The sequence below is a fragment of the Bipolaris maydis genome, assembly GCF_028858645.1.
Source record: "Bipolaris maydis strain C4 unplaced genomic scaffold PSV08scaffold_1, whole genome shotgun sequence".
NCBI lineage: Eukaryota > Fungi > Ascomycota > Dothideomycetes > Pleosporales > Pleosporaceae > Bipolaris > Bipolaris maydis.
In genome coordinates this window covers 2,097,236-2,119,985 of record NW_027093857.1, presented here as the reverse complement: position 1 = coordinate 2,119,985, position 22,750 = coordinate 2,097,236, and the positions used below count along the sequence as shown (strand labels likewise).

General features: G+C 52.1%; 7 protein-coding genes across 7 annotated transcripts; 4 read left to right on the top strand and 3 right to left on the bottom strand.

Annotated features, from left to right (window-relative positions):
- Positions 1 to 97: 97 nt before the first annotated feature.
- PSV08DRAFT_193212 (armadillo-type protein) lies at positions 98 to 8,567 on the top strand (the record flags this gene model as incomplete). The annotated part of the gene is made up of 6 exons (XM_014218550.2): positions 98 to 227; positions 340 to 2,432; positions 2,485 to 3,163; positions 3,219 to 3,413; positions 3,461 to 7,633; positions 7,684 to 8,567. 6 exons carry the CDS (start codon positions 98 to 100, stop codon positions 8,463 to 8,465), a joined length of 8,052 nt encoding a protein of 2,683 aa, XP_014074025.1. The 3' UTR covers positions 8,466 to 8,567.
- A 412-nt stretch (positions 8,568 to 8,979) lies between these two features.
- Positions 8,980 to 10,431, top strand: PSV08DRAFT_213939 (transcriptional regulator of RNA polII, SAGA, subunit-domain-containing protein; the record flags this gene model as incomplete). Its single annotated transcript, XM_014218551.2, has 2 exons — positions 8,980 to 9,622; positions 9,690 to 10,431. 2 exons carry the CDS (start codon positions 8,980 to 8,982, stop codon positions 10,409 to 10,411), a joined length of 1,365 nt encoding a protein of 454 aa, XP_014074026.1. The 3' UTR covers positions 10,412 to 10,431.
- Positions 10,432 to 10,877: 446 nt separating this feature from the next.
- Positions 10,878 to 12,252, bottom strand: PSV08DRAFT_193206 (WD40-repeat-containing domain protein). Its single transcript, XM_014218552.1, has 2 exons — positions 11,927 to 12,252; positions 10,878 to 11,830 (listed from the first exon to the last, which is right to left on the bottom strand). Exons 1-2 carry the CDS (start codon positions 12,088 to 12,090, stop codon positions 10,930 to 10,932), a joined length of 1,065 nt encoding a protein of 354 aa, XP_014074027.1. The 5' UTR covers positions 12,091 to 12,252; the 3' UTR covers positions 10,878 to 10,929.
- Positions 12,253 to 12,420: 168 nt separating this feature from the next.
- Positions 12,421 to 14,028, top strand: PSV08DRAFT_2696 (uncharacterized protein). Its single transcript, XM_014218553.2, has 2 exons — positions 12,421 to 13,096; positions 13,165 to 14,028. The coding sequence occupies exons 1-2, from the start codon at positions 12,452 to 12,454 to the stop codon at positions 13,906 to 13,908; spliced, it is 1,389 nt and encodes a 462-aa protein (XP_014074028.2). The 5' UTR covers positions 12,421 to 12,451; the 3' UTR covers positions 13,909 to 14,028.
- On the bottom strand, positions 13,966 to 15,061 carry PSV08DRAFT_2702 (dienelactone hydrolase). Its single transcript, XM_066092514.1, has 4 exons — positions 14,870 to 15,061; positions 14,700 to 14,815; positions 14,310 to 14,640; positions 13,966 to 14,243 (listed from the first exon to the last, which is right to left on the bottom strand). The coding sequence occupies exons 1-4, from the start codon at positions 14,955 to 14,957 to the stop codon at positions 14,023 to 14,025; spliced, it is 756 nt and encodes a 251-aa protein (XP_065949989.1). The 5' UTR covers positions 14,958 to 15,061; the 3' UTR covers positions 13,966 to 14,022.
- Positions 15,062 to 15,361: 300 nt separating this feature from the next.
- On the bottom strand, positions 15,362 to 16,132 carry PSV08DRAFT_257761 (uncharacterized protein). The gene is made up of 3 exons (XM_066092480.1): positions 15,825 to 16,132; positions 15,543 to 15,758; positions 15,362 to 15,484 (listed from the first exon to the last, which is right to left on the bottom strand). Exons 1-2 carry the CDS (start codon positions 15,986 to 15,988, stop codon positions 15,581 to 15,583), a joined length of 342 nt encoding a protein of 113 aa, XP_065949988.1. The 5' UTR covers positions 15,989 to 16,132; the 3' UTR covers positions 15,362 to 15,484; positions 15,543 to 15,580.
- A 1,249-nt stretch (positions 16,133 to 17,381) lies between these two features.
- Positions 17,382 to 22,590, top strand: PSV08DRAFT_406619 (quinon protein alcohol dehydrogenase-like superfamily; the record flags this gene model as incomplete). Its single annotated transcript, XM_066093747.1, has 7 exons — positions 17,382 to 17,397; positions 17,458 to 17,567; positions 17,603 to 19,292; positions 19,426 to 19,481; positions 19,950 to 20,647; positions 21,819 to 21,905; positions 21,953 to 22,590. 7 exons carry the CDS (start codon positions 17,382 to 17,384, stop codon positions 22,455 to 22,457), a joined length of 3,162 nt encoding a protein of 1,053 aa, XP_065949987.1. The 3' UTR covers positions 22,458 to 22,590.
- Between the last annotated feature and the right edge of the window lie 160 nt (positions 22,591 to 22,750).

The window sequence follows — 22,750 nt, the reverse complement described above, 5'->3', positions numbered from 1 at the left end:
ACTCTTGGCATTATCATTTCGCGATTGTTGCTCCTCACCACCCACCCCGCCGACCTCCCCGCATCCGCATCTGGCCTTTGCGTATGGACTGGACGACATGGCTGTGAACGGGGATGCTGAAGCCCAGGCCCTGGACCGCGACAGGCTGTGGCAGAAACTCATCACGAGCTCCACCAAGCGCCGCATCCACGAGCTGTCGGGCCTGCAGCAACAGGTCGCAGATGACTGTGAGTGCCTGGACGCCCCAATGCACCCATCCGCACGCACACATGTATATGCATGTGTGTGTGCATGTATACGACCAGCCATAGACTGACGAGACCCCGTCGTGTCCAGCAGCGCTGGTGACTGCCGACCTGCAGGCGCTCCTAGAAACACTTTTCGAGACATACCCGCTATACGAGGACCGCGAATCCCGCCGCGCCGTCGAAGGCGTCCTCAGGTCGCTGGTGACGGGCCCACACGGAACAAAGGTGCTGCCGCCCATCGTCAAGTTCCTGCAGCAAGAGTGTGCGAAGAAAGCCATTGCCCACTCCAATGCCTTTGTGCTCAATGACTGGTGCTCGGTGCTGCTTCTGCAACTCGCAAAGTCGGCCGATGCATGGGCAACCCACGGACTGAACGTCGCCCTCGCCAATGCCCGCGCAATAGAGTTGTGTGTAGGCACAGGCAGCGATCGCCGGGCAGGCCGCCTCGCACACTCTGCCCTCGTCTCGACCCGTCGGGCTCTGCGCGCTGTCTTCCGCTCTGAGGCAATCGCCCAAGACGCTCTCTCCAAACTCGTCACCACCCTCACCGCAAAGGGCTCCGCTCCCACGGCTGGAAATGCCGTCTTCCTCGGCGTCATCGCAGGCGTCTCTTCCCGCCTGCCAAGCGTCAAGCCGCTCCTTGAAAATCACAAGCAGGACTACTATGCCTTCTACACGAGAGAGATTATCGGCTCGAGAAGCCAACTTCCACACCACATCTCCAATGCCCTGCACGACTTCTTTGACACATTCCCTTCTCTCGACGAACTGCGCACCAATGTCTTCCAACCCATTGAAAAGGCCCTTCTGAGAGCACCTGAAGTGGTGCTCAACGACATTGTCTCGCCCATGATCCTCGCCTTGCCCGAGTCTATGGACCTCTCAGACATTCTCCTCGGCAACATGCTGAAGCCGCTGCTGGCCAACGTCAAGTCTACCAACCCGGTGATTCGAGCTGGCGCCCTGCGCACCTTCAAGGCCCTCGCCTCACGATCAAAGGACAGCGACAAGATTGACAAAGTGGCAGACGAAGTGCTGAATCCTCTCAAGCAGGGCAAGGTTTCGGGTGCTGATCAGAAGGTCCTGCATGCTCAGATGCTTACGGCGCTACCCGAGTCTGCCTCACTGTCCAAGAAAATTCCCGCAGGAATTGCCGCCGTGGCCTTGAAGGAAGCGAGTGAGCCAGCTGTGCTTGCAGAAGTGTCAGCAATGACAACGCATTTGAACTTTGGTCTAGCTAACGGCGTTGCCCTCGACAAGGCGGTATCCGATGCCTTTATCAAAGGCATGGGAGACAAGCGTGTTCCCGTCAAGCGGCTCTGGGCCGTCCGGGCAGCAGACATTTGGTGGAACCTGTCTGAAGAGCAGCAGAGCCAACCAGATGTACTTGCCTTCTGCCAGGCCACACTTCCAAAGCTCGTTGAGCTCTGGCAAGACGTCAATGCTAATCCACTTCCAGCAGCCCAAAGTGGCTTAGCCACAGTAGGACACTACGTTGCTGCCCTGCTAATTGATAGAGTCCAGAACATGAAAGATGAGAAACTAGCATCCATCTTCAAAAAATCCGATGTCATCTCACAATCTCTCGCCACGCAGCCCAAACCTTCCTTCATTCTAAACCCGAAAGTGTACTCAAAACTATCTGCCGAAGAAGATGTCTCGATTGCATTACTTGCGTTGAATGCCGTCGCGCCAAGTGTCACTCAATCTTCCTCCAAGGATGTTCGCGATTCATGGGCACAAGCGTACATATTCCTTATCGTATCGCAAAGCATATCTGCTAAAGCAAAGTCGGCTGCTAAACAAGCACTGACGCAAGTATATCTCCAAGCATCCCCAGAGAAGATTAGCAGCATCATCATAGATGGAATATGGACGTGGTACAAGTCAAACGAGCTTGAGGACAAGGACAGCGCTGCACTGGCATCCAAAACAGGCTCTATCGAGCTTGGAGCAGTTCTAGGCTGTATTTGTCTACCCCCAGATACGATAAAGAAACATGGTGTAAGCATCGAGCCTTCGATTCTGCACAAACAAGCGATGAACCTTGTTGTTTTGGCCAGAAAGGAAATCATTCCTCGAGCATCTTGGATCGAGCTGTGTCTTCGCATGGGCGTTGACCCTGGTGATGTAGTTCGAAACAATCTCCAAGACTTCATGCGGACTGTCAATGAGTCTACAGAGGTATGTCCACCTGTCAAATCCTGGGATATCTCGTTGCTAACCTACCTTGAAGAACAAAGACAATGACCAATTTCCAGCTATTGGCTTGGCAGCCTATAGTGCCTACGCCGACATGGCTTTCGTTGCTCCAGATGCTGCCTTGCCCGCTGTAGTGAAGCAGTTCAGTCAAGACCTGGATCCAAAGCAGCTGGAAGCCGTCGGTCCAACCGAAGCTGCCATTTTCCGTACTCCTGAAGGCACAGCTTACATCGATGTCTTGTCCAAGAAAGCGCCGGTTGTGATAGACAAGAACACCAAGGACTACGATACTCTGAAGTGGGAAGAGGAGCTCCGAGCGCAACTGGCGCAAAAGAAGGGGCAGACTAAGAAACTCACTCCGGATGAGCAGGCCAAGGTTAATGCTCAGCTCGCTAAAGAATCAGCCATCAGGAAAGAAGTTTCTGGTATCGAGCAAAGAATGAGGCGGGGAGTGGGCATCATCCAAAGCCTCGCAACTGGCCCCCCTACCGATGCAGATCAGTGGATGGGTCCGGCCGTGGATCTCTTGATTCAAGCTGTACGCGCTGGCGCTGGACTTCTCCTAGGAGACGTTCCGGCAACTGCTTTGATCGCCTGTTCTGAAAAGATTTCTAGCCGTTTGGGTCCACTGAGACCATTTGTTGGTGTGGCTGTACTTCGCACAATTGGTTCCATACAACTCGCAAAAGAGTACGAGGACGAGGACCTTGGCGGTAAGTTGAATTACGCCCCGTTTGACTATACGCTCATATGTGCTAATCCTATCAGACCTTGTAACACGCGTAATGTACCGAATTCGTTTTTTGAGCGAACAAAGACCATTGGACGCTGTATCTCTCGCATACTGCTTACCCCTCATTTTCTTAGTTTTAGAAAAGGGTGGTATAGGCAAACCCTCGACTGAGGAAGTTGATGAACAGCTTATCCTTGCCATTGAAATTCTTTCATTCCATACAAACTCTTGTGAGTTTCCTATTACAAATGGTCACGCCAGGACTAATCGATTACAGGCACTGACACCCGTCTTCCACGCAAAAACATGTTAGAGATTCTTGTGTGGTCAATGCAACGGTACCAGCAACACTACAAGTTGATCAAGGATTGTCTTTTGGATCTTGCTCGTGGTCTGGCTCCGAACATTACCAACGACGAACTGACAGCTCTGCTTCGTGGAACCATTGTACCAGAGACCGGTGTCCGAACAGCCACTCTTCAAGCCATAGATGCTGAGTTAGACATGAACGGCATGACCTTTAGCGAAGAGATCTGGATTGCTTGTCATGACGATGTACCGGAAAACGCAGAACTTGCGAAAACAATCTGGGAAGAGAATGATCTTGAATTGAAGCCAGAAGCGGGTGTACAGATGCTAGCATATCTGGATTCACTGGACAAACCGCTTAGACGGGCTGCTGCTCGATCTGTTGGTGAAATCATAACCAAATACCCAGAGACGTTTGACGACCTTTTGAAGAGGCTTCGCGAGTCGTACACAGAGAAAGCCAAGCCGCGAGTTCCAGAGCGTGACGAGTATGGTATGCCCCGAAAGGTTGATCTACGAGATCCTTGGGAGAGCAGAGATGGCATAGCGCTCACCTTCAAGGAAATGACTCCGGGATTCAAGCCCGACGATCTCCCAGAGTTCTTCAACTTTTTAATCTATGAGGGCCCTCTAGGGGATCGCAGCCCCGCAGTCCGAGATGAGCTGATAGAAGCAGCAACATCAGTCATCTCGGCGAAGGCGCAGACCAAGGTTGAGCCATTGATGGAACTTTTCGAGAACGCGCTCGAAGCACCTGATCGCAAATCCGAAATGTATGATCAGGTCAACGAAGCAGTCGTTATCCTTTACGGTGCACTCGGCCGTCATTTAACTGCAGGAGATGAACGAGTTCCGAAGGTCGTGCAAAGGTTGTTGTCGACACTTAGTACACCTTCAGAGACAGTACAATATGCCGTCGCGCAATGTCTCCCGCCTCTGGTTCGCACATCTGAGCAGGAACTTCCGACATACATCAACCAGATGATGGAGCAGTTGCTACAATCCAAGAAGTATGCCTCACGACGCGGTGCTGCTTATGGACTTGCAGGCATCGTTCGAGGAAAGGGTTTGATTGTGCTTAAAGAGTACCGTATCATGTCTACCCTCAAGGGAGCTAGTGAGAACAAGAAGGACCCCAACCAGAGGCAGGGAGTTTATCTAGCCTATGAGCTGCTCTCCTTGATTATGGGCCGCTTGTTCGAGCCATATGTCATTCAGCTCGTCCCGCAATTACTCGCTGGATTTGGTGACACCAGCGCAGACGTCCGCGAGGCTTGTCTTGACGCAGCAAAAACCTGCTTCTCCACACTCAGTTCCTTTGGAGTGAAGCAGGTGCTCCCGATACTCTTGGATGGTCTCGACGAGGACCAATGGCGCAGTAAGAAGGGTGCCTGCGACTCTTTGGGCGCAATGGCCTACCTGGACCCGAACCAGCTAGCTCTCAGCTTGCCCGATATCATCCCGCCCCTTACAGTCGTCTTGACAGACAGTCACAAGGAAGTGAGAGCTTCAGCAAACCGAAGCTTGCAACGCTTTGGAGAAGTCATTAGCAACCCCGAGATCAAGAGTGTCGTTAATATCATCCTCAAGGCTCTTAGCGACCCTACGAAGTACACTGAAGATGCCCTTGACGCACTGATCAAGATTCAATTCGCCCATTTCCTAGATGCTCCATCTCTCGCTCTGGTGGTTCGTATTCTGGAACGAGGATTGGGAGATCGATCAGGTACCAAGCGAAAGTCTTCCCAGATCATTGGAAGCTTGGCATACCTTTCCGAGCGAAAAGATCTGATCTCCCATTTGCCAATTTTGGTCGCTGGTTTGCGCGTTGCGATTGTTGACCCTGTACCGGCCACGCGTGCCACCGCGTCCAAAGCACTTGGTTCGCTCGTGGAAAAGCTTGGAGAAGATGCGCTACCCGATCTTATTCCGAGCCTTATGGCTACACTCAAATCCGACACAGGTGCGGGAGATCGACTTGGTTCTGCGCAAGCACTTTCGGAAGTCCTCGCAGGTCTTGGAACTGGACGTTTGGAGGAAACGCTTCCAAGTATCCTACAGAACGTGGCCAGCAGCAGGGCTTCAGTCCGAGAAGGATTCATGTCGCTCTTCATCTTCTTGCCCGTCTGTTTCGGAAACAGCTTTGCCAACTATCTCAGCAAGATTATTCCACCAATTCTTGGTGGTCTTGCAGACGACGTCGAATCAATCCGAGAAACTGCCTTGCGGGCCGGTCGTCTTTTGGTTAAGAATTTCGCTACCAAGGCTATCGATCTCCTGCTACCCGAATTGGAGAGAGGTCTTGCGGACGATAACTACCGTATCCGTCTCAGCTCTGTCGAGCTTGTTGGAGACCTCCTCTTCAACCTCACTGGTATCAGTGGCAAGGTGGAAGAAGAAGAGGTGGAAGAGGGTGCCAAAGAAGCCGGCCAGTCTCTACTCGAAGTACTCGGAGAAGAGAAGCGAAACAAGGTCTTGTCTGGATTGTACATATGCAGGTGCGATACTTCGGGCCTGGTGCGCACTGCATCCGTCGCCGTCTGGAAGGCATTGGTTGCCAGTCCTCGTACCCTGCGGGAACTTATCCCTACGCTCACACAACTCATCATCCGTCGCTTGGCAAGCTCGAACATGGAACAGAAGGTCATTGCCAGCAATGCCCTTGGAGAACTCATTCGAAAGGCTGGAGATGGTGTATTGGCTACCTTGTTGCCTACTTTGGAAGAAGGTCTTCATACTACCGATACCGACACCAAGCAGGGTATCTGCATTGCTTTGCGAGAACTCATCGCAGCTGCTTCGCCAGAACAGCTTGAAGACTATGAGAAGACACTCATCCAGGTCGTTCGAACAGCTTTGGTGGATCACAATGCAGATGTGCGAGAAGCTGCAGCGGATGCTTTCGATGCTCTTCAGCAGATCCTTGGCAAGAAGGCCGTCGACCAGGTCTTGCCATATCTACTCAACCTTCTGCGATCAGAGGATGACGCCCAGAATGCCCTTTCGGCGCTTCTCACTCTTCTCACAGATCAGGCAAGGTCCAACATCATCCTGCCAAATCTGCTACCAACGCTTCTTACTTCCCCGATGTCTGCCTTCAATGCTCGCGCCATTGCATCGCTGGCTGAAGTTGCAAGCTCTGCCATGTCTAGGAGACTGCCAAATATCCTCAATACTATCATGGACAATATCATTGCTTTAAAGGACGAAGATCTCAAGTCAGAACTGGAAGCATCTTTCGACAAGGTACTCTTGTCTGTGGATGAGTTTGATGGACTCAATACCGCCATGAGTGTCATGCTGGCTTTGTCGAAGCACGACGATGAGAAGCGACGTGCACGTGCAGATATGCACCTCGCCAAGTTCTTCGCGGAAGCGGATGTCGACTTTTCCAGGTACTATCCCGATCTTATTCGTGCGCTGCTCATTTCCTTTGATGATAGCGATCCCGAGGTCGTCAAGGCAGCATGGACCGCACTCAGCACCCTCACATCGAAGCGACTGCGAAAGGAAGAGATGGAGTCGCTCGTCATTTCTACTCGGCAAACACTCAATCAAGTCGGTGTTGCGGGTGCAGATCTTCCAGGTTTCTCGCTTCCAAAGGGTATCAACGCCATCTTGCCTATTTTCCTGCAAGGTCTCATGAATGGATCAGTCGAGCAGCGAACACAGTCTGCATTGGCCATTTCTGATATCATTGACCGTACAAGCGCCAAAGCATTGCAGCCATTTGTCACCCAAATCACTGGACCTCTCATTCGTGTGGTAACAGAGCGCTCTGTCGACGTCAAGGCCGCCATCCTACTCACGCTCAACAATCTCCTTGGAAAGATTCCTACCTTCCTCAAGCCTTTCCTACCACAACTTCAACGGACGTTTGCCAAATCACTCGCAGATACATCCTCTGATATCCTACGAGCGCGAGCGGCTAAGGCTCTGGGTACACTGATCAAGCTAACACCAAGGGTCGACCCTCTAATTGCCGAGTTGGTAACGGGATCCAAGACAAGCGATGAGGCCGTCAAGACTGCCATGCTGAAAGCCTTGTTTGAAGTAGTGAGCAAGGCGGGTAAAAACATGAGCGAAGCGAGCCGAAATGCCATTCTGGGTCTCATTGATACTGAGACTCATGAATCGAATGGTAAGACCAGAGTTGATGACATAGTTCTACCACCCACTAACACCGTCTAGACGCAATGGCTATTACAAATGCTCGACTTTTGGGTGCCCTCATCAGCTGCTTGCCCGAGGAAATTGCTTCCAGTCTGCTCAAGGCCCGAGTTCTGACTACACATTTCAACAAAGCATCCGTGCTGGCGCTCAACGCCATCTTGCTCGATGCACCCGAGGCCTTGACAGAATCATTCGCTGATGAGACTGTCTCCATCATTTGCCAGGGTATCGCACACTCACAGCCGTTCATCTCGGACAATTCAGTCCTTGCAGCGGGCAAGTACCTGCTATCGGAGAAGAGCAACAAGAGTTTCGATCATACAAAACCTATTTTCGAGGCTCTTGCGCCTGTCATTGAGCCGGGTCATCCCGTTGACACGAGACGGTTGGCACTTGTGGTGCTTCGAACCGTCTCGCGACAACACAACGACCTCGTCCGGCCGCATATTCCATTGGTTGTACCAGTAGTATTCGCGTCTGTTCGCGACCCAGTTATTCCAGTTAAGCTGGCAGCAGAAGCAGCCTTCCTTAGCATTTTCTCTGTAGTAGACGAGGAAAGTGCTGTTTTCGACAAGTATATGACTGGTCCAGGCAAGAGCTTGTCTCCTGGTCAGCAACGTAGCATGGGAGACTACTTCAAGCGTGTTGCCATGAGGCTGGCAGGGCAAGCAAGAGAAAGGAAGGAAGCAGAGGGTGGAGCAGGCGGTCTCGGTCTGTCTAGTGATGAGGTTGAGGACGAGCGTGAAATATGGAGTGTCGGAAAGGTTGAGTTGGGAGATGTGTTTGGCGATGATTCGTGATGGGATGGTGTACATGGGAAGAAAAGAAAAGCCCCCTTGGGCGGCATTCAGCATCAGCATAAGGTCTAAGATAATTGTGATAATGCACCATGATGGTTTCCAGATAACAGTGCAATTTGGTGCAGTAGACGCTTTCCTCCGAAGTAGTGTGCGAAGGAAGAGATTGAATCCGGCGGGTTTGACATGTACTTATGGGTGACCTTGTTAGGCTGTTCAGTGTCAACTCCGCAGGACCACCGAGCTCTGACCTCACGCTCTCCACGACTGCGAGCCGTCCCATCAACCCACACCCCGCACAAGACCGGCTGCATCTCACCGTCATCAGAGAACAATAGCGGCTGCTTCTGCGACTTGGGTTATCCATTTGTATAAGCGCGCAGGTCTCTCTGTCGTTGTCCCTCGCTCGGTATTCATCTCGGCCGTCGGCACGCGCATCTGTCCCACTGCGCGACCAACTCGCAACGCGCACATCACCACGCATTGAGCGCCACCACGGCGCGTCTCCACCGCCATCATGGCAGGTACGATACGGCCGAATGAGATGAATGTCGCGACGACGCCGACTCTCTCCTCGGGCACCTTGCCCAACCTCATGACCCTCCAGACGGACCTCAGCAAGAAACCCAGTGTGCCACGAAGCCCGCGCATAGATGTCGAGCCCCTATATGCGGCTGTCAAGGGCGCTATCAGCGACGCCGAATGGACAGTGTACAAGAAAACCCTCTCTTTCTTTCTTCTCGGCAATCTCAACCAGGAAGAACTCTCCCAGAAGCTATCCAAGATCTTGACCACGCCCGCCCTTGAACATGCGCATAATGCCCTCTTCACAGCCATCTATGCGAACATATGGCGGGATCCGCCAGAAGCTGGTATTGCAAGCTGGGTCAGCAGCAGCGATAAGCCGACGAGCGGGACGGTCAAGGGGACAGGGGATGAGAGCGAGAAGCGGCTAAAACATGAAGTTATGCAACTCAGTCGGAGGGAAAGGAAGAGATTAAAGGGCATACCAGCGGGCGACAGCCCGTTGAGTACAGGCTTGGAGGGGGGGCTGAGTGTGGGCATGACAGGACCGGTACAGGAGTATGTCGATGCTAGACGAGCGAAGCAGCTAGACATTGGGCCCAGTAGCAACCAAGGCGGCGGATTTGCAAAGACGAGTACGTATCATGACATTCTGTCGTCAGCACACGAATTTGCTCTCTCCGCATACTGACACTTCCATAGACTGGGAACTCGAAATCCGCAAGCGCTACACGTCCGCCCTCTACGTCGAAACCCACGAATTCCCCACGGCCATGACAATATCCTACCGTCTCCTCCCGATATGCTACGAATACGGCCTCCCCCAAGGCCACACGCCGGATTGTCCCGACTACCTAAACATCGCAACCGAAACGTACATCAAAGAAGCCCTCGCAAACCTCCTCGGCAAGGTGTGCAGCAACGGCCCCGGCTACATCCGCACGGGCGACTTCAAAAAGAAACAAGCACGAGAAGAACGGCTCGCGGAAAAGGGCGAGCTTATGCGCGGTGCGGCGGGCGAACTCCCCATCGAAGCCGAAGAGCGACGTAAAAGAAAACCGCTATGCACAGAAGACTTGCGCCTCGCCCTCGAACTCGGCGATGGCTACCTCGGCCAAACTCCATTTATCGCCGGCTCCATCTTGCACAGTCGTTTCTTGGATACGGAGGGCATCGAAGACCTTTACGATGGCTCTGCTTCTTCTTGTACTACTACTACTACTACTAAGCCCTTGACAAATGGCACTGCGCACACCAACGGCGACGCCAAACAAGCCTTTGCACCCGAAACATGGACTGTGGATTTCGGAGACGCAATCATGGTGGATGACGAGGTTGGGTTGCATTGGCAAGGCGGCAGTGTCCAGGATATGGCGGATATGGATGAGACGTTGGAGGATATATTGAATCTTGGGGATTTGTGAAGCCTTGGTTGTGACTGGGTTGAAAGAAGAAGAAGAAGAAGAAGAAGAAGAAGAAGAAGAAGGTGGTGAGTGCATTGGTAAAGATGATGGGGATTTTTTTTTTACACAAGTGCATGATGCATGGTATATGGGCGTTTTATTCTTTGCGTCTCGTGATATAAGGTCGGGAGTTGCATTTTGGGTGTTTGGGAGGCGGTGTTTGTGTGTACATGGGATTATGATACCCTATCTATATTTTTTTTCTCCTTTTTTTTTCACTTCCTATGGATTCGATTCTCTGTTTCGAGGCAATTTATGAGTATAAGTGGATGTTGTGTAGTTTTAAATTTTATTTTGGTTTCGTCGAGTATCAATGATTGAATTTCAAAATGTTTTCTTTCGTTGCGTTGGATTTTGTCAAGTAAATGTGTCGAGCCTGGAAAAAGCTCCTGACCACGTAACTTTTGTCATGTGAATAACGCCCCCGCGGAAAAAAAAAGATGGTCGATTCTAGATTTTGTGGAAGCAAGTCATAAATTTTATTGCATGACAGATCTACAATCCCACACAAGCACTCTCTCATCCCAGCCCGTACTCGCACACCAACCCTCTGCACCAAACAGACACCAATCCACACCAGTGACAAACTCGGTGTGCCTACCCATTCTCCCCATCTCCCTGCCTCCACCATAAAACATGGGATCCTCAAGCATATTCTCCTGCTTGACATTGCCCACACCCATGGCACTACCATCAGTCCACACCCGACACGTCATATCGTAACTAGCACTGAGCAATATGTCCGAGAGATGGGGACTCCAACTCAACCTCCTAACCGCATACTCGTGACCAGGCAGCACAGCAATGGGTCCTTGCTGGGGCATTCGAATGTCAAACGTGCGGATAACGCGATCGACGCCGGCCGTCGCAACAACCGTATCGCGGTACTTGTTCCAATCGTGCGTGAGTGCTTCGGCGGGCGCAATGCCGACGGGCGCCGCAGTCCCCATGCGCGCCTTGGGGGGCTGGTGAATGGGGAGACTCATTGTGAGATGGTTACTCGCACTTGCGGGCGTGCGCAGATCGAAGACACGGAGATGGCTATCCGAGCTGACGCTGCTGAGCACACTCGGGTTGTGCGGGCTAAACGCCGCCGAATACGTGCAGGAATGCGTGGGCAGCGTCGTGATGCTGGCGTTTGCATTTGGGTTCCAGATTTTGATTGTGCCGTCCCACGAGGAAGAGAGGAAGGTGTCTTTTGCGACGAGGTTCCAGTGGACGGCGAAGACTTCGCGCGCGTGCTCTTGCCACGAGGCGATGGGGTACGTGGGCACGTTGATGTCGAACAGCTTGACGGAGCCGTCGCCGCCGGCGGTCAGGAGTTGGTTCTCGTGCGATTCTGACCACGTGCTGTCGAAGAGGGAGTCTTGGGTGTCAAACCTAAAGTGGTGTTGTTAGCATGTGAAAGAACGCTGTGTGTGTACATATACACACACAACACAAGTATATGAGTAAAAGTAGAAAGACAAGACGTACCATTTCTCAGCGACTATCCCGTTAGCCGTCAAACCAAGAATATACAGCCGCCCATTCCCCACGAGCCCAAAGTTTGCAGACGTAGCGACTGCGATGCGCGAATCAAAGAATGGGCTGTACTTGACCGAGTAGCCGTTGAAGCCCTGGGTGCGGAACTCGAGCATGTTGGGCGGGTGTGGACTTGCAAAGAGCAAGAGAAAACGAGAGAGAAAGAAAAGTCAGACTATGGCGCGTGTAGATTGAGCAGCATGTGGCGCATCTTTGCGCGACGGGAAAAGAAGTGAAGCTGGGGGAGGATGTGCTGCATGCATGGTTTCGCGGATGACGAGTGCGGGTGGTGCTCTACCATGGCCGAGGCGCAAGTGGTAGCTTATGGCGGGGCTGGCAATCCGGGTAAGCAGGGCAGGGACCCTTTTTTTTGTTCCCGTGACTGCGCGTTGGGGCGTTTGTAGCCTGAGGGGGCTTTTCGCCACTTGCGTCTAGTAGTGTACTACCAATTGCTGAGTGCGGCTCGTTTCGTCATGAATGCCGTATCGTGCGTTTTTCAGGAAAGAGATGGACGCGTTTGTGACGCGAAAGAGGAAGCGGGATGAGCGGGTGGTGAAGCCTGCGGTTGCGACTACGCGTGTAGAGCCGGGCGAAGAGGAGGGGAAAGAGGAGGAATGTACGGATTTCAAACTGGCGGTACTGGCATCTTTACATGCTGGCGTTGAGGAGACGGCTCTTCTTGAAGCCCTACTCGCGGCAGACGGATCAGTCGAGCAGGCATTAGAGTACCTGGCACAGTCATCGAGGTCGCCCATGAGAAAGCGGCCTGCACCAGCTACGGTCGGATATCAATCGTCCTTGACCTCGTACCGGATTGCCCCGCCCAACGGCGCATTGGTGAACAAGTCTGTAGTGAAGAAAGGCAAGACGCTGTTTCTGTATAGCCCGGAAGACATTGAAACACATACACCCTGTTCCATCATCCACAACTTTCTCCCCGCCAAACAAGCCGATGCACTACTCTTGGAGTTACTAGAGGAATCTTCGACGTACCAACGGTTTGAATTCAAGCTCTTCGACAGGGTAGTCCAGAGTCCACACACATATGCCTTTTATGTCAACAGTCTCGAAGAAGTCGAGAGACAAAAGACGGAATACGTCTACGACGGGCGCCAGATGAATGTAGGTTTCCAAGTAAATATCATTTTCTTAATGTACATATATTAACAGCTTCTTCCCCCCGCATCAAGAACGTCCGCCAAAGCCCCCCCTCCCTCCTCGCCGCCCTCCCCGCCGTCCAAACAGCCGTAAACACAGAAATCCAACGCCGAATCCGCACCTTCTACCCCAACGCGCAAAAACTGGCCCACCAGTCCCCTCAGCCCTGGCACCCCAACACCGCCTTTGTAAACTGCTACGACGGCCCGCATCAAAGCGTAGGCTACCACGCCGATCAACTCACCTACCTCGGTCCGCGCCCCGTAATCGGGAGTTTGAGCTTGGGGGTAGCCCGAGAGTTTCGTGTCCGGAGAATCGTTGCGCAGGACGACGATGCGAGGGCAGATGGTAGTAGAGAATCCACGGCCGACGCCCAGGGCCAAATTAGTATCCACCTCCCGCATAATTCTTTATTGGTTATGCATGCCGAGATGCAGGAGGAGTGGAAGCACAGTATCGCGCCTGCTCATGCTATCGATCCGCATCCGCTGGCGGGCAATAAGAGGATTAATGTGACGTATCGCTGGTATAGGGAGAGTTTGCATCCAAAGTTCACGCCGAGGTGTCGATGTGGGGTGCCGACGGTGCTGAGGTGCGCGATGAGGAAGAAGGAGTCGAGAGGGCGGTATATGTGGATGTGTCATGTGGGGTTTGTGCCAGGGAAGGAGGGATGTGGGTTTTTTGTGTGGGCCGAGTTTGATGCGGATGGGGAACCACCGTGGGCTGCTGGCAAGGTGAAGAAGGATGAGGAGCAGCGGTCGGTTGGTTCTGTTTGAGATGGTTCTCTTGAAAGTGGCACAAGTGGTGTATTGTTTCTTGAGCAAAGTTTAATATGCAGCCATAATTAGAGCTATACCATTTGCTTGACTTTTGCCATTTGGGAATGAATTTTATGCGTCTCGCCCTCTCTTGACATACTCATCCATCCAAAACACGGCTTGGAAAAACGCCTGTTCCTTTGCGAACCTCGCCCGATCATTTTCCAAATCGCCTTTTGTAGCAAATCCGTGCTCGACATGCGAGTAGAGGAATACCTGGTAGAGAACCTTGGTCTCTCTGAGAATATCTTCTGTTTGGTGGCGCTTTTCAGCGGGGAAGACGTCATCGGTTTCTGTGCCACGCATCTTAGCACTCGAGCCTCCTTTGAAAAGAGTATCGATATGACGTTATTTCTTACCTGCTGCAGCAATGCTCAGCGGACGCTCCACACCGCGTACTTCATCCGCCTCGACGAAACTGGGGTGCGCAATGAATCCCGCATCCAGAGCGCCTGGCTTTAGCCACCTGCACACGTATTTGCCGCCGAAACAGTAACCTATGCCGCCGAGCCGCTTGACGCCAAGCTCGTTGCGAAGATGTTTGATTACTGCTTCGTAGATGAGGTCGACGGTAGGTGGTCGCGGCATGGTGTTGTCGACCCATTCCTGCAGACTGAATGAAGATGGGAAGGGAAAGCGTATGTGTGTGCCGTTGAAGACGTCTGGGATAGCGACCAGGTAGCCGTTGGCCTGATTGAGTGTTCCTTTAATATCGAGAGAATTGGATCATGTGCGAAAAAAAAACGTACTGCAAATTGGTCGGCAATGAGCTGGGTATTGAGAAAGTCCATGCCCAGGGCGTCTGTCATGAGCAGAATGGCATTTTGGGTGCTGCCGTCGTCAGGATATGTAAAGTATGTACGAACTTTTGCTGATTAGTCTTGAGGGATTGCTGATCATGGACGAGGTGGTGTTATACTGTTGCCGATTTGTTTGACATTGCCTTTGGGTGTGCCTTGGTGCTTGACGCCGACAATGCAGCACTTGGCCATTGGATTCGATGCCATTGCGATGAGTGTTTGGGATTAATGAATTGCGAGAAAAAAAAAGGTAACCGTGTTTCTGAAGAACGTGAAGAAGGTGCAGAACAAGCGACCATTTATATGACTGTACCATTCTCGCTTCTTGCCGTGGGTACCAAACTAGGGCATGAGAGACTTTGATGCAGATAGCCACAGTGGAGCGTGTACACTACCGAGAAGTGACTAGGCCTTCATGCCCTGGGAAAGTATGCTGGTCGTCGATTCCCATTGCGAATCTCGAGGATGCCTGGAGATGCACGGTTGTGATTGGACGGATCCAGTCTTCCTCGGTTCACATGCTTCGAGTCTGCCCCCAGGCAGGCAGGCAGACAGGCGTACGTCATACGTGATTGCGAGTCGGACGACTGCCTTGGTGCAGAGAAACTGAGGAGAATAATGGGTAGTTATTTATGCTCATTATCTGGACTATCGTAACATTCGTAACCGAAAAAAAAACTCGTTAAGGCATCCTGGACGTAGAGAGAAGAACTAGTCGTCATGACGCTTTTGTACTGGCGCGTGTTAGCTGGGCTATGGCATTCACAACCCATGTTTGCGCAAGAGACTTACAATTTTGAGATTCGTCGTGCTTATTAAAGGAAAACCATCTAGTGCCTGACCCGGCTGACACTCCTCCTGGTAATGCGTTCGTCGACATAGCTGTCACGTGGGTCTATATAGCTTGTTCTGGGCGTCACGCGACGCCTCGACACGCTCCTTGTGCGAGTGGTGCTGCGACGCGGCTCCTCATAGTACTCGATGACTCGAGGCCGTGATCGTGATCTCCTGCATTGCACCATCAGATTCTGGCGAGGCAATTCAGCGCGATGAACGGGAAATCAAGGTACCTACCTGTACTCAACGTAGCGACCGTCATCGCTGATACTCTCTGTACGGCGCCATTCACGTGGCAAGCGCATGACACCGGCTGGCGGGTGTGAGGTGAAGTTTCCGCGCCGGGGAGGCGGCTCGACGACAGTGCGTCCACGCGTCTCATAAGTCCTCATGATACACATTGTGCTTGGTTAGTGCTTGTGCCGTGATAGTGTCTTGTTGCAAGGCTAGTCAGTTGGCCGTTGGCGAATGTGGAAGAGCGAGCGACACGAGTGCGCTTGGGGAAGCGATTGACGGATTCACGAGGCGTGTATGATTTGGGGAATGGAACAGCAGAGTAATGTAGTACTACTACCAGTAGTATATAAATGTACACGGTAGTAGGCGGATGGTGCTGGAGGACGCACAGTAGAATGACGTGCGCCAAGATACGCAGCCTGGGAAACTATTCCAAGGTTGTTGACTTTGATCCGTCTGGTCGGTCTGGCCAAATCGACCAGCCTCTTCTCTTCGCTGCAAATGTACTTGGATGCGGACATGGCATGGGTCAACGTGGAAGATTTGGCCAGAGTGCCTAGCATAATGCTGGTTCTGCCTTCAGCAACAGTGCGCGGGCTGTCGTGGTGAGTGTCTCGTCGACGTCACCCCACGCGTCAATAGCATGGCCCGGCATCCTAGTCTGGTATGCACATAAGCAACAACTGCAGCTGGGAGATGGGCTGTCCGCACTCTGCATCTGTGACGCGTCGCGGCCATGGCGACGATAATGATGATACAGAGGATGATATAGTAGCATATCATGTATTGGACGGACTACTTCTACGAAACCTTTTTGGTCATTCTCTAGCTCGTAATATTAAATAGTTCACTAGATCAAAACATCAAAGCCTACACCTAGAGCACGTGTTGGGACTGCGCTTCTTGACAACGTCTATCCAAACATGTTTTGCAGAGTAGACAGGACCATGTATGCCAATGTCCAGTCTGCAATAATTGCCACTGCCAGGCAAGCATGGTCCTGTGCAGTCATCGCCATCCTCCTCATTTTTCGTAATAGATGACAAAACAAGGAGGCTATTCGGTTAGAGCCCTATCGTGTAGCAATGTTCTGGTCATGTGAGGATCGAGTAATTGGCCAGGCTGCTAGAAACCCCAGCTCAGTTGAGTGTAGTCACGTGGCAGACCCGAGCGTCCGAGTCTACGCAGCTAGAAAGGTCTCGACATTTAGCTGCAAAACAGATTTCTGTTTTTGTTCAGAGAGGAGAAAAAGATTTGGGACAATTTGGCACCGAGTAGATAGTATTTGTGACATGAGTTTCATGAATGACGGCGAGGGGTGAGTGTATAGCACTGAGGCTGAGTTGACAGCTGCACCCACCCCCACCTGCCCCGCTACTCGCGGCTGGTCGACGCTTGAAACGTACCCAAGCACGTACGTTGGCGGTGACGAGGCAGAAGCCACTGCTGGTAATGTCGTAGTGCCCATGCCCATTGTGAGAGAGAAACTCTGTCTTCTGTCGTCTTCATCTTCGCCATTGTATCGCTAGCATTGCCTGTAGTAGCACATCGCCCGTCATGTCCCTCGTCTCAGGTACGCAGCAGTACTCGTATGCAGTGCAACACACCCCCTAACAAGCTACCGCTACCACAGACGCCATATGGGCTGCCTCGCCGACAACCACGCGCGGACAGGCCACGCCTCTCTCATCCGACCCAAAGGGCGAGCGCATCGCCTATGCGGCATGTTTTGATCTTACTCTCGCCCACGCGCTGCACAGCTAATTGAGTGCCTACAGTCTGGCAAATCCATCTTTCTGCGCTCCATTGACGATCCCGCTGTCAGCAAGCAGTACACCCAGCACACGACACAGACAACCGTCGCCCGCTTCTCGCCCTCGGGCTTCTATGTCGCCAGTGGAGATGTCTCGGGCATGGTCAGGGTGTGGGATTGCGCCGGCGAGGGTGCAACAAAGGGCGAGTACCCCATCATCGCCGGCCGCATCAACGACCTGGCCTGGGACGGTGACTCGCAGCGCATCATTGCCGTAGGCGACGGCAAGGAGCGCTTCGGCCACTGCATCACCGCAGACAGCGGCAACAGCGTGGGCGAGATCTCGGGCCACTCGTCGCAAATCAACTGTGTCTCCATCCGCCAGCAACGCCCTCTACGCGCAGCCACCGGCTCCGATGACACCAGCCTCGTCTTCTACCACGGTGCCCCCTTCAAGTTCAACACTAGCCTGCGCGGGCAGCACAACCGTTTCGTCTTCGGCACCGCCTTCTCGCCCGATGGCTCCGTATTCGCCAGTGTGGGCGCCGACAAGCGCATCTGGCTATACGACGGCAAGACTGGCGAGGCCAAGAGCCAGATCGGTGAAGGAGTCCATACCGGTAGTATCTTTGGCATCTCTTGGTCCAAGGACTCGAATAGGTTCGTCACTGCTAGTGCTGACCAGACAGTACGCATCTGGGACCCCGAAGCCGGCAAGGCGATCCAGACGTGGAGAATGGGCGATGAAGGCGTTGTCAGTGTGCCTGACCAGCAGGTCGGCGTAGTCTGGCCCACGGGCCGCAGCGATGGTCTGATTGTTAGTGTCGATCTGGATGGGAACCTAAACTACCTCGTCGATGGCAACCCCAAGCCGACGCGCGTTATTCGAGGCCACCAGAAGAACATCACATCAGCTGCGATAGCAGGTTCGACCTTCGCCACCGGCAGCTACGAGGGGCGTGTCCTTGCATGGGACACGACAACAGGACTGGCCGACAAGGTTGAAGGCGCAGCCCATACCAGCTATGTCGCTGGCATCACCACATCCGACAGTAGTAGTGGAAAGGAACTCTACAGCGTCGGCTGGGACGACACGTTGCGCTCCATTTCAGCACCGGACAAAATCTTTACTGGAGAAGCGCATGACCTCAAGTTCCAGCCCAAGGGCGTCGCTGCGACATCCAGCACGGTGCTCATCCCTTCATCCGATGCCATCGCCGTCTACTCCAAGGGCGCTCAAGTCAGCTCACTAGCAGTCAAGTACACGCCCACATCCATCGCCGCGCATGGAACTACTGTAGCTGTGGGTGGAGATGATAAGCTTGTGCACATCTACACGCTTTCAGGCACCGAGCTCAAGGACACCGAGACGGTGTTGCGCCGCGCTACTTCTCCAATCTCAGCTCTTGCCTTCTCGCAGTCAGGTAGCAAGCTTGCCGTCGGTGCGGCCAACGGCAAGATATATGCGTACGATGCAAGTGCAAGCTGGAACCTCATCACGGACAGATGGAGTGCCCATACTGCACGCATCACCTGCTTGGCTTGGGATGAGAGCGAAAAGTACGCGGCAAGTGGCAGTTTGGATACCAACGTCATGGTTTGGAGTACCGAGGATCCAGGTAAGCGCATCAAGGCCCTCAACGCCCACAAAGACGGTGTCAACGGTGTGGCATGGGAAAAGGCAACAAGGGTCATCTCAGCCGGCGGAGACGCAAGTGTCAAAGTATGGACTGTCAAGGCGTAAGTGGTTGCGCCATCACTTTATCCAGAGATGCGGGCAGGAATCGGGCTAGGAATCCAAGCACACCCTGGCTGGTGATTGATCATGTTCTAAATGATGTGTTCTAGCCGGATCAACCTGCCTTTTTGAAGGACGCTCTGATACGGAGAGTGAAGCGGGAGACGTGGATAGATGGCGGGGTTGAGCGCCCTTGCCCTTTGCGCCGCCTACATATACGTAGTCTGATGACCTATCATACCCAGTCTCGACCCTCTCTTGTTCAATGCATGTTCGGTTTTGAATCCGCGTCGGATTGCACGTCGTTGGCCTGCGTACGGCTGGCTGGTGGATGCGGCTGCTCAGCCGCTGTGCTACTCGCCAACGCAACGGCTCATATTCCACTACGCCTGTCGACTAACCGTGACAAGCGCCAGTCAGCCCTGTTTGCCTGTTTTTGCCTTGTAGCTTCCGGTGCGCCGCCACCCAAAAGTTAATAGCGCATGCAAGCCAAGCAGAGGACATGTGTGGAGGACCAACGAGGCAATTGTTGCCCTGTGACTTTTCTCGCAATATATGCTCCGCTTCATCGCTTCATTTTCTGTCTGTTTTCGAACCGAACTAGCCAGAGACAAACTGTTCTCGCACATACTAGTCTTTCATGGACAACTCTTTGGCCTCTGATCATCCCCATCTCCTGTCAATGGCAAGCCCCCCATACTTCGATAGGAATAGCATCATGCACCACGCCTCAGATAGTCAACCTCCTCGATATCTCAACAGCTCCAGTGTAACTGGGCCTGACTCTCAATGGATCATTTTTCAGCAAACTACTTCATCGCCAATGCTTCAGGGATACAATCAGTCGGTCGGCTCGTTTTCGGCTCCATTGGAGCCCCCAAGTTCATTGCATCAGGCTGAATCGCAGCCTTGTCCCCGCATAACCCGAAATCTGTCTACATCCAGCAACTACTCTCAGTTTCCGGTGAACAATATCATGAGCCGATCGACATCTCAATTCTCGTCCATGTCTTCCGCTCAGCACACACATAGTTACAACATGACCCAAGCGTCACGTGGATCCTTCAACGGTGCACTACCTTTGGACATGACACGTTCGTACTCGAGCACTTCAGACAACTCGGAGACTGCAAATCAACCACCCTCGGTACAGTTAGCTTTGACGTCAGCTGACTGGCATACTGGTCAACCATTCGATTTCGCACCACAGGTTCCAAACCAACGCACCACAGCTGGCCCCTCGGCCCAATACCAATTTGGCTTGAGCGATAATTTGGGCATCGGAATCGAAAGTGGAGATCAGTCTTTGGATTGGAAAACACAAACCATCGAGTAAGTATGATCCACAATCCTCTTGCGTAAGACCATCAGCTACTGTCTATTGAATATGCCAAACTACAATCCGTAAATTGAGATTCAATCTGGATTCCGTACTTTTGCCGTTCCAAATGGATTCGCTTGGCCGGACTCAGGCGTAGGAGTATTATTTTCGTGGCCTTCCCCATGGATTCAATGGATTCCGCCAGGACCACTACTTTGCGAGCCAATCATCTTTGGATCAGACCATGGCACTCGACCAAATATCCCTACTGGCAGATTTTGGAATCTTCGAGCTTATGGATGGCCATCTACCAAGTAACTCCGACAGGAAAAAAATCAGCATCGTACCCCTCAAAAGACTGTGGTGGATCTGAAGACGATAATTTCGAACGAGGACACCTTTGGAGCCAACTTGTGTACGATTTTGTTTCCGCAGCAAGCCATCCACTGGTCGCTGACAACAAGTACAGGATTCGATCTCCCCATACTGGCGCTTTCATTGTCGTACCAACTGATTACTGGAGCACGATCCTACTACCATTGGACACACCTTTTCGACTCTACGACTCAATACTCCAGGTTTTTCCCGGATTATACTTACTTCCTGGTTGTTTGCCTTCCATTGGATTCCCCTTGACAAGCTTTTTGGAACCATCTGCAAAAACGTCAACCGGCGTTCATTAATGTAAGATTTCCTCAGTTGTTATGATTCTCAACATTACACGCTCGACCGAGCTGCACTATCATAAGAGAATTAGGTGCTTACCATTGAGCTAAAACGCTGGCTGGTCATTTCCTTGGCTTGCTTGTTTTCCTGTTTACTTTCTATGCACTCAAGTCTCCCAACAAGGACGTCAAGATCCCTTAGTAGAAACCGATGTTACACCGGGCAGATGATCTCTCACTTCTGCAACACTGGTGGCATCAGCATATATTTCCAAAACGGAAACCATGTGTTCGAAAGATTCTCGTCTTCCATCTTTCGCTATCGACTCAGCATTCAATCTGACAACATCGACGTTGCTCCTCGGATAATACTACTCTATACTTTCGTATTTTGCCACCTGAGTTGGCTATTCAGACCAACACCTTGGCAATCGTAAAACCACTATGAAAATTCCCAAGTCTCTTTTCTATTTCTGGCCAGCAGTTAAACGAACTCGTTCTAACATCAAAACAATAGATTTCCAAATCCTTTTACCCCCTTCCGACCAAACCAACCTGAATCTACAGAGCCTTTCTGTCAAAATCTAGCTTGTGAGCATTCAAAGTAGGTTGGCTGTATCACTCGTATTCTGAGTTTACTGACACAATCAGCCCAACGCCCCTGTCACCCCATAAAGATAGTATTCCCACACGCAGTCAAGACGACGATTCACCATGCAGCTCTTCCGCTGCTACACCGACAGCCGCCACAACTATTCAACATACATCCATCTCAAAAACTACCGAAGCCGATCCAATTATCGGCCAAGTAACCTTGGGTGGAAGATTCACATGCTTGAGTAAAGACTGTCGTGACGACGAAACCCTCACATTCAATCGCCATGCAGACTTCAAACGGCACTACACCAACATGCATGCAAGAAAGCTTACGGAATATTTTTGCCCGGAAAAAGGGTGCCATCGCTCAAGGTATCCCGCTGATGGAAAGAAAGGCCGGAGTTTCAAGGGGCGGAGAGACAAGATGAAAGAGCACATGAAGACTGTGCACGATAACCGTGCTAGGAAAAGGAGGAGGATTGAAGAAAGCGAGGAAAAGGATGAAGATGAAGATCCGTTGGGGAATAGTGGCGATGATGAGTTCAAGTTCGAACGGTAAGGTGGCAATGTGTTGCGCAGACGAGGGACGTGGTTTGATGTTCAATACTTCTTACTTGTTTTCTTAGTGATTTCTTATCTGGATAGCATTTCGTTGTGGATATTAGTATTCTCTTTGAATTCAAATGTATAGTCCAATGATGGTGTCATTGCTTCATATAACATGAAGGCTGTGCTAGAAAGTATACAGCTACTACCTTGTGCGGGATGTCATGGAGTACGCGGATCGCGAGCCATTCTCGGCCGAGTTTTGCGCTGGGTGTACGGCTCCGACTGGGAAACTTTGGGGCATAT

Bases quoted from the DNA above. Each gene is read 5' to 3' on its own strand.
- PSV08DRAFT_2702 (XM_066092514.1), bottom strand. From the start codon at position 14,957: ATGGCATCGAATCCAATGGCCAAGTGCTGCATTGTCGGCGTCAAGCAC. The intron at 14,816-14,869 runs GTATAACACCAC...AATCAGCAAAAG, and splicing joins TGTCAAACAAATCGGCAACA to TTCGTACATACTTTACATAT. The intron at 14,244-14,309 runs GTAAGAAATAAC...TGCGTGGCACAG, and splicing joins GCTGAGCATTGCTGCAGCAG to AAACCGATGACGTCTTCCCC.
- PSV08DRAFT_193206 (XM_014218552.1), bottom strand. From the start codon at position 12,090: ATGCTCGAGTTCCGCACCCAGGGCTTCAACGGCTACTCGGTCAAGTAC. The intron at 11,831-11,926 runs GTACGTCTTGTC...ACACCACTTTAG, and splicing joins GGGATAGTCGCTGAGAAATG to GTTTGACACCCAAGACTCCC.
- PSV08DRAFT_257761 (XM_066092480.1), bottom strand. From the start codon at position 15,988: ATGTGTATCATGAGGACTTATGAGACGCGTGGACGCACTGTCGTCGAG. The intron at 15,759-15,824 runs GTAGGTACCTTG...GGTGCAATGCAG, and splicing joins GGTCGCTACGTTGAGTACAG to GAGATCACGATCACGGCCTC.
- PSV08DRAFT_2696 (XM_014218553.2), top strand. From the start codon at position 12,452: ATGCCGTATCGTGCGTTTTTCAGGAAAGAGATGGACGCGTTTGTGACG. The intron at 13,097-13,164 runs GTAGGTTTCCAA...CCCCGCATCAAG, and splicing joins ACGACGGGCGCCAGATGAAT to AACGTCCGCCAAAGCCCCCC.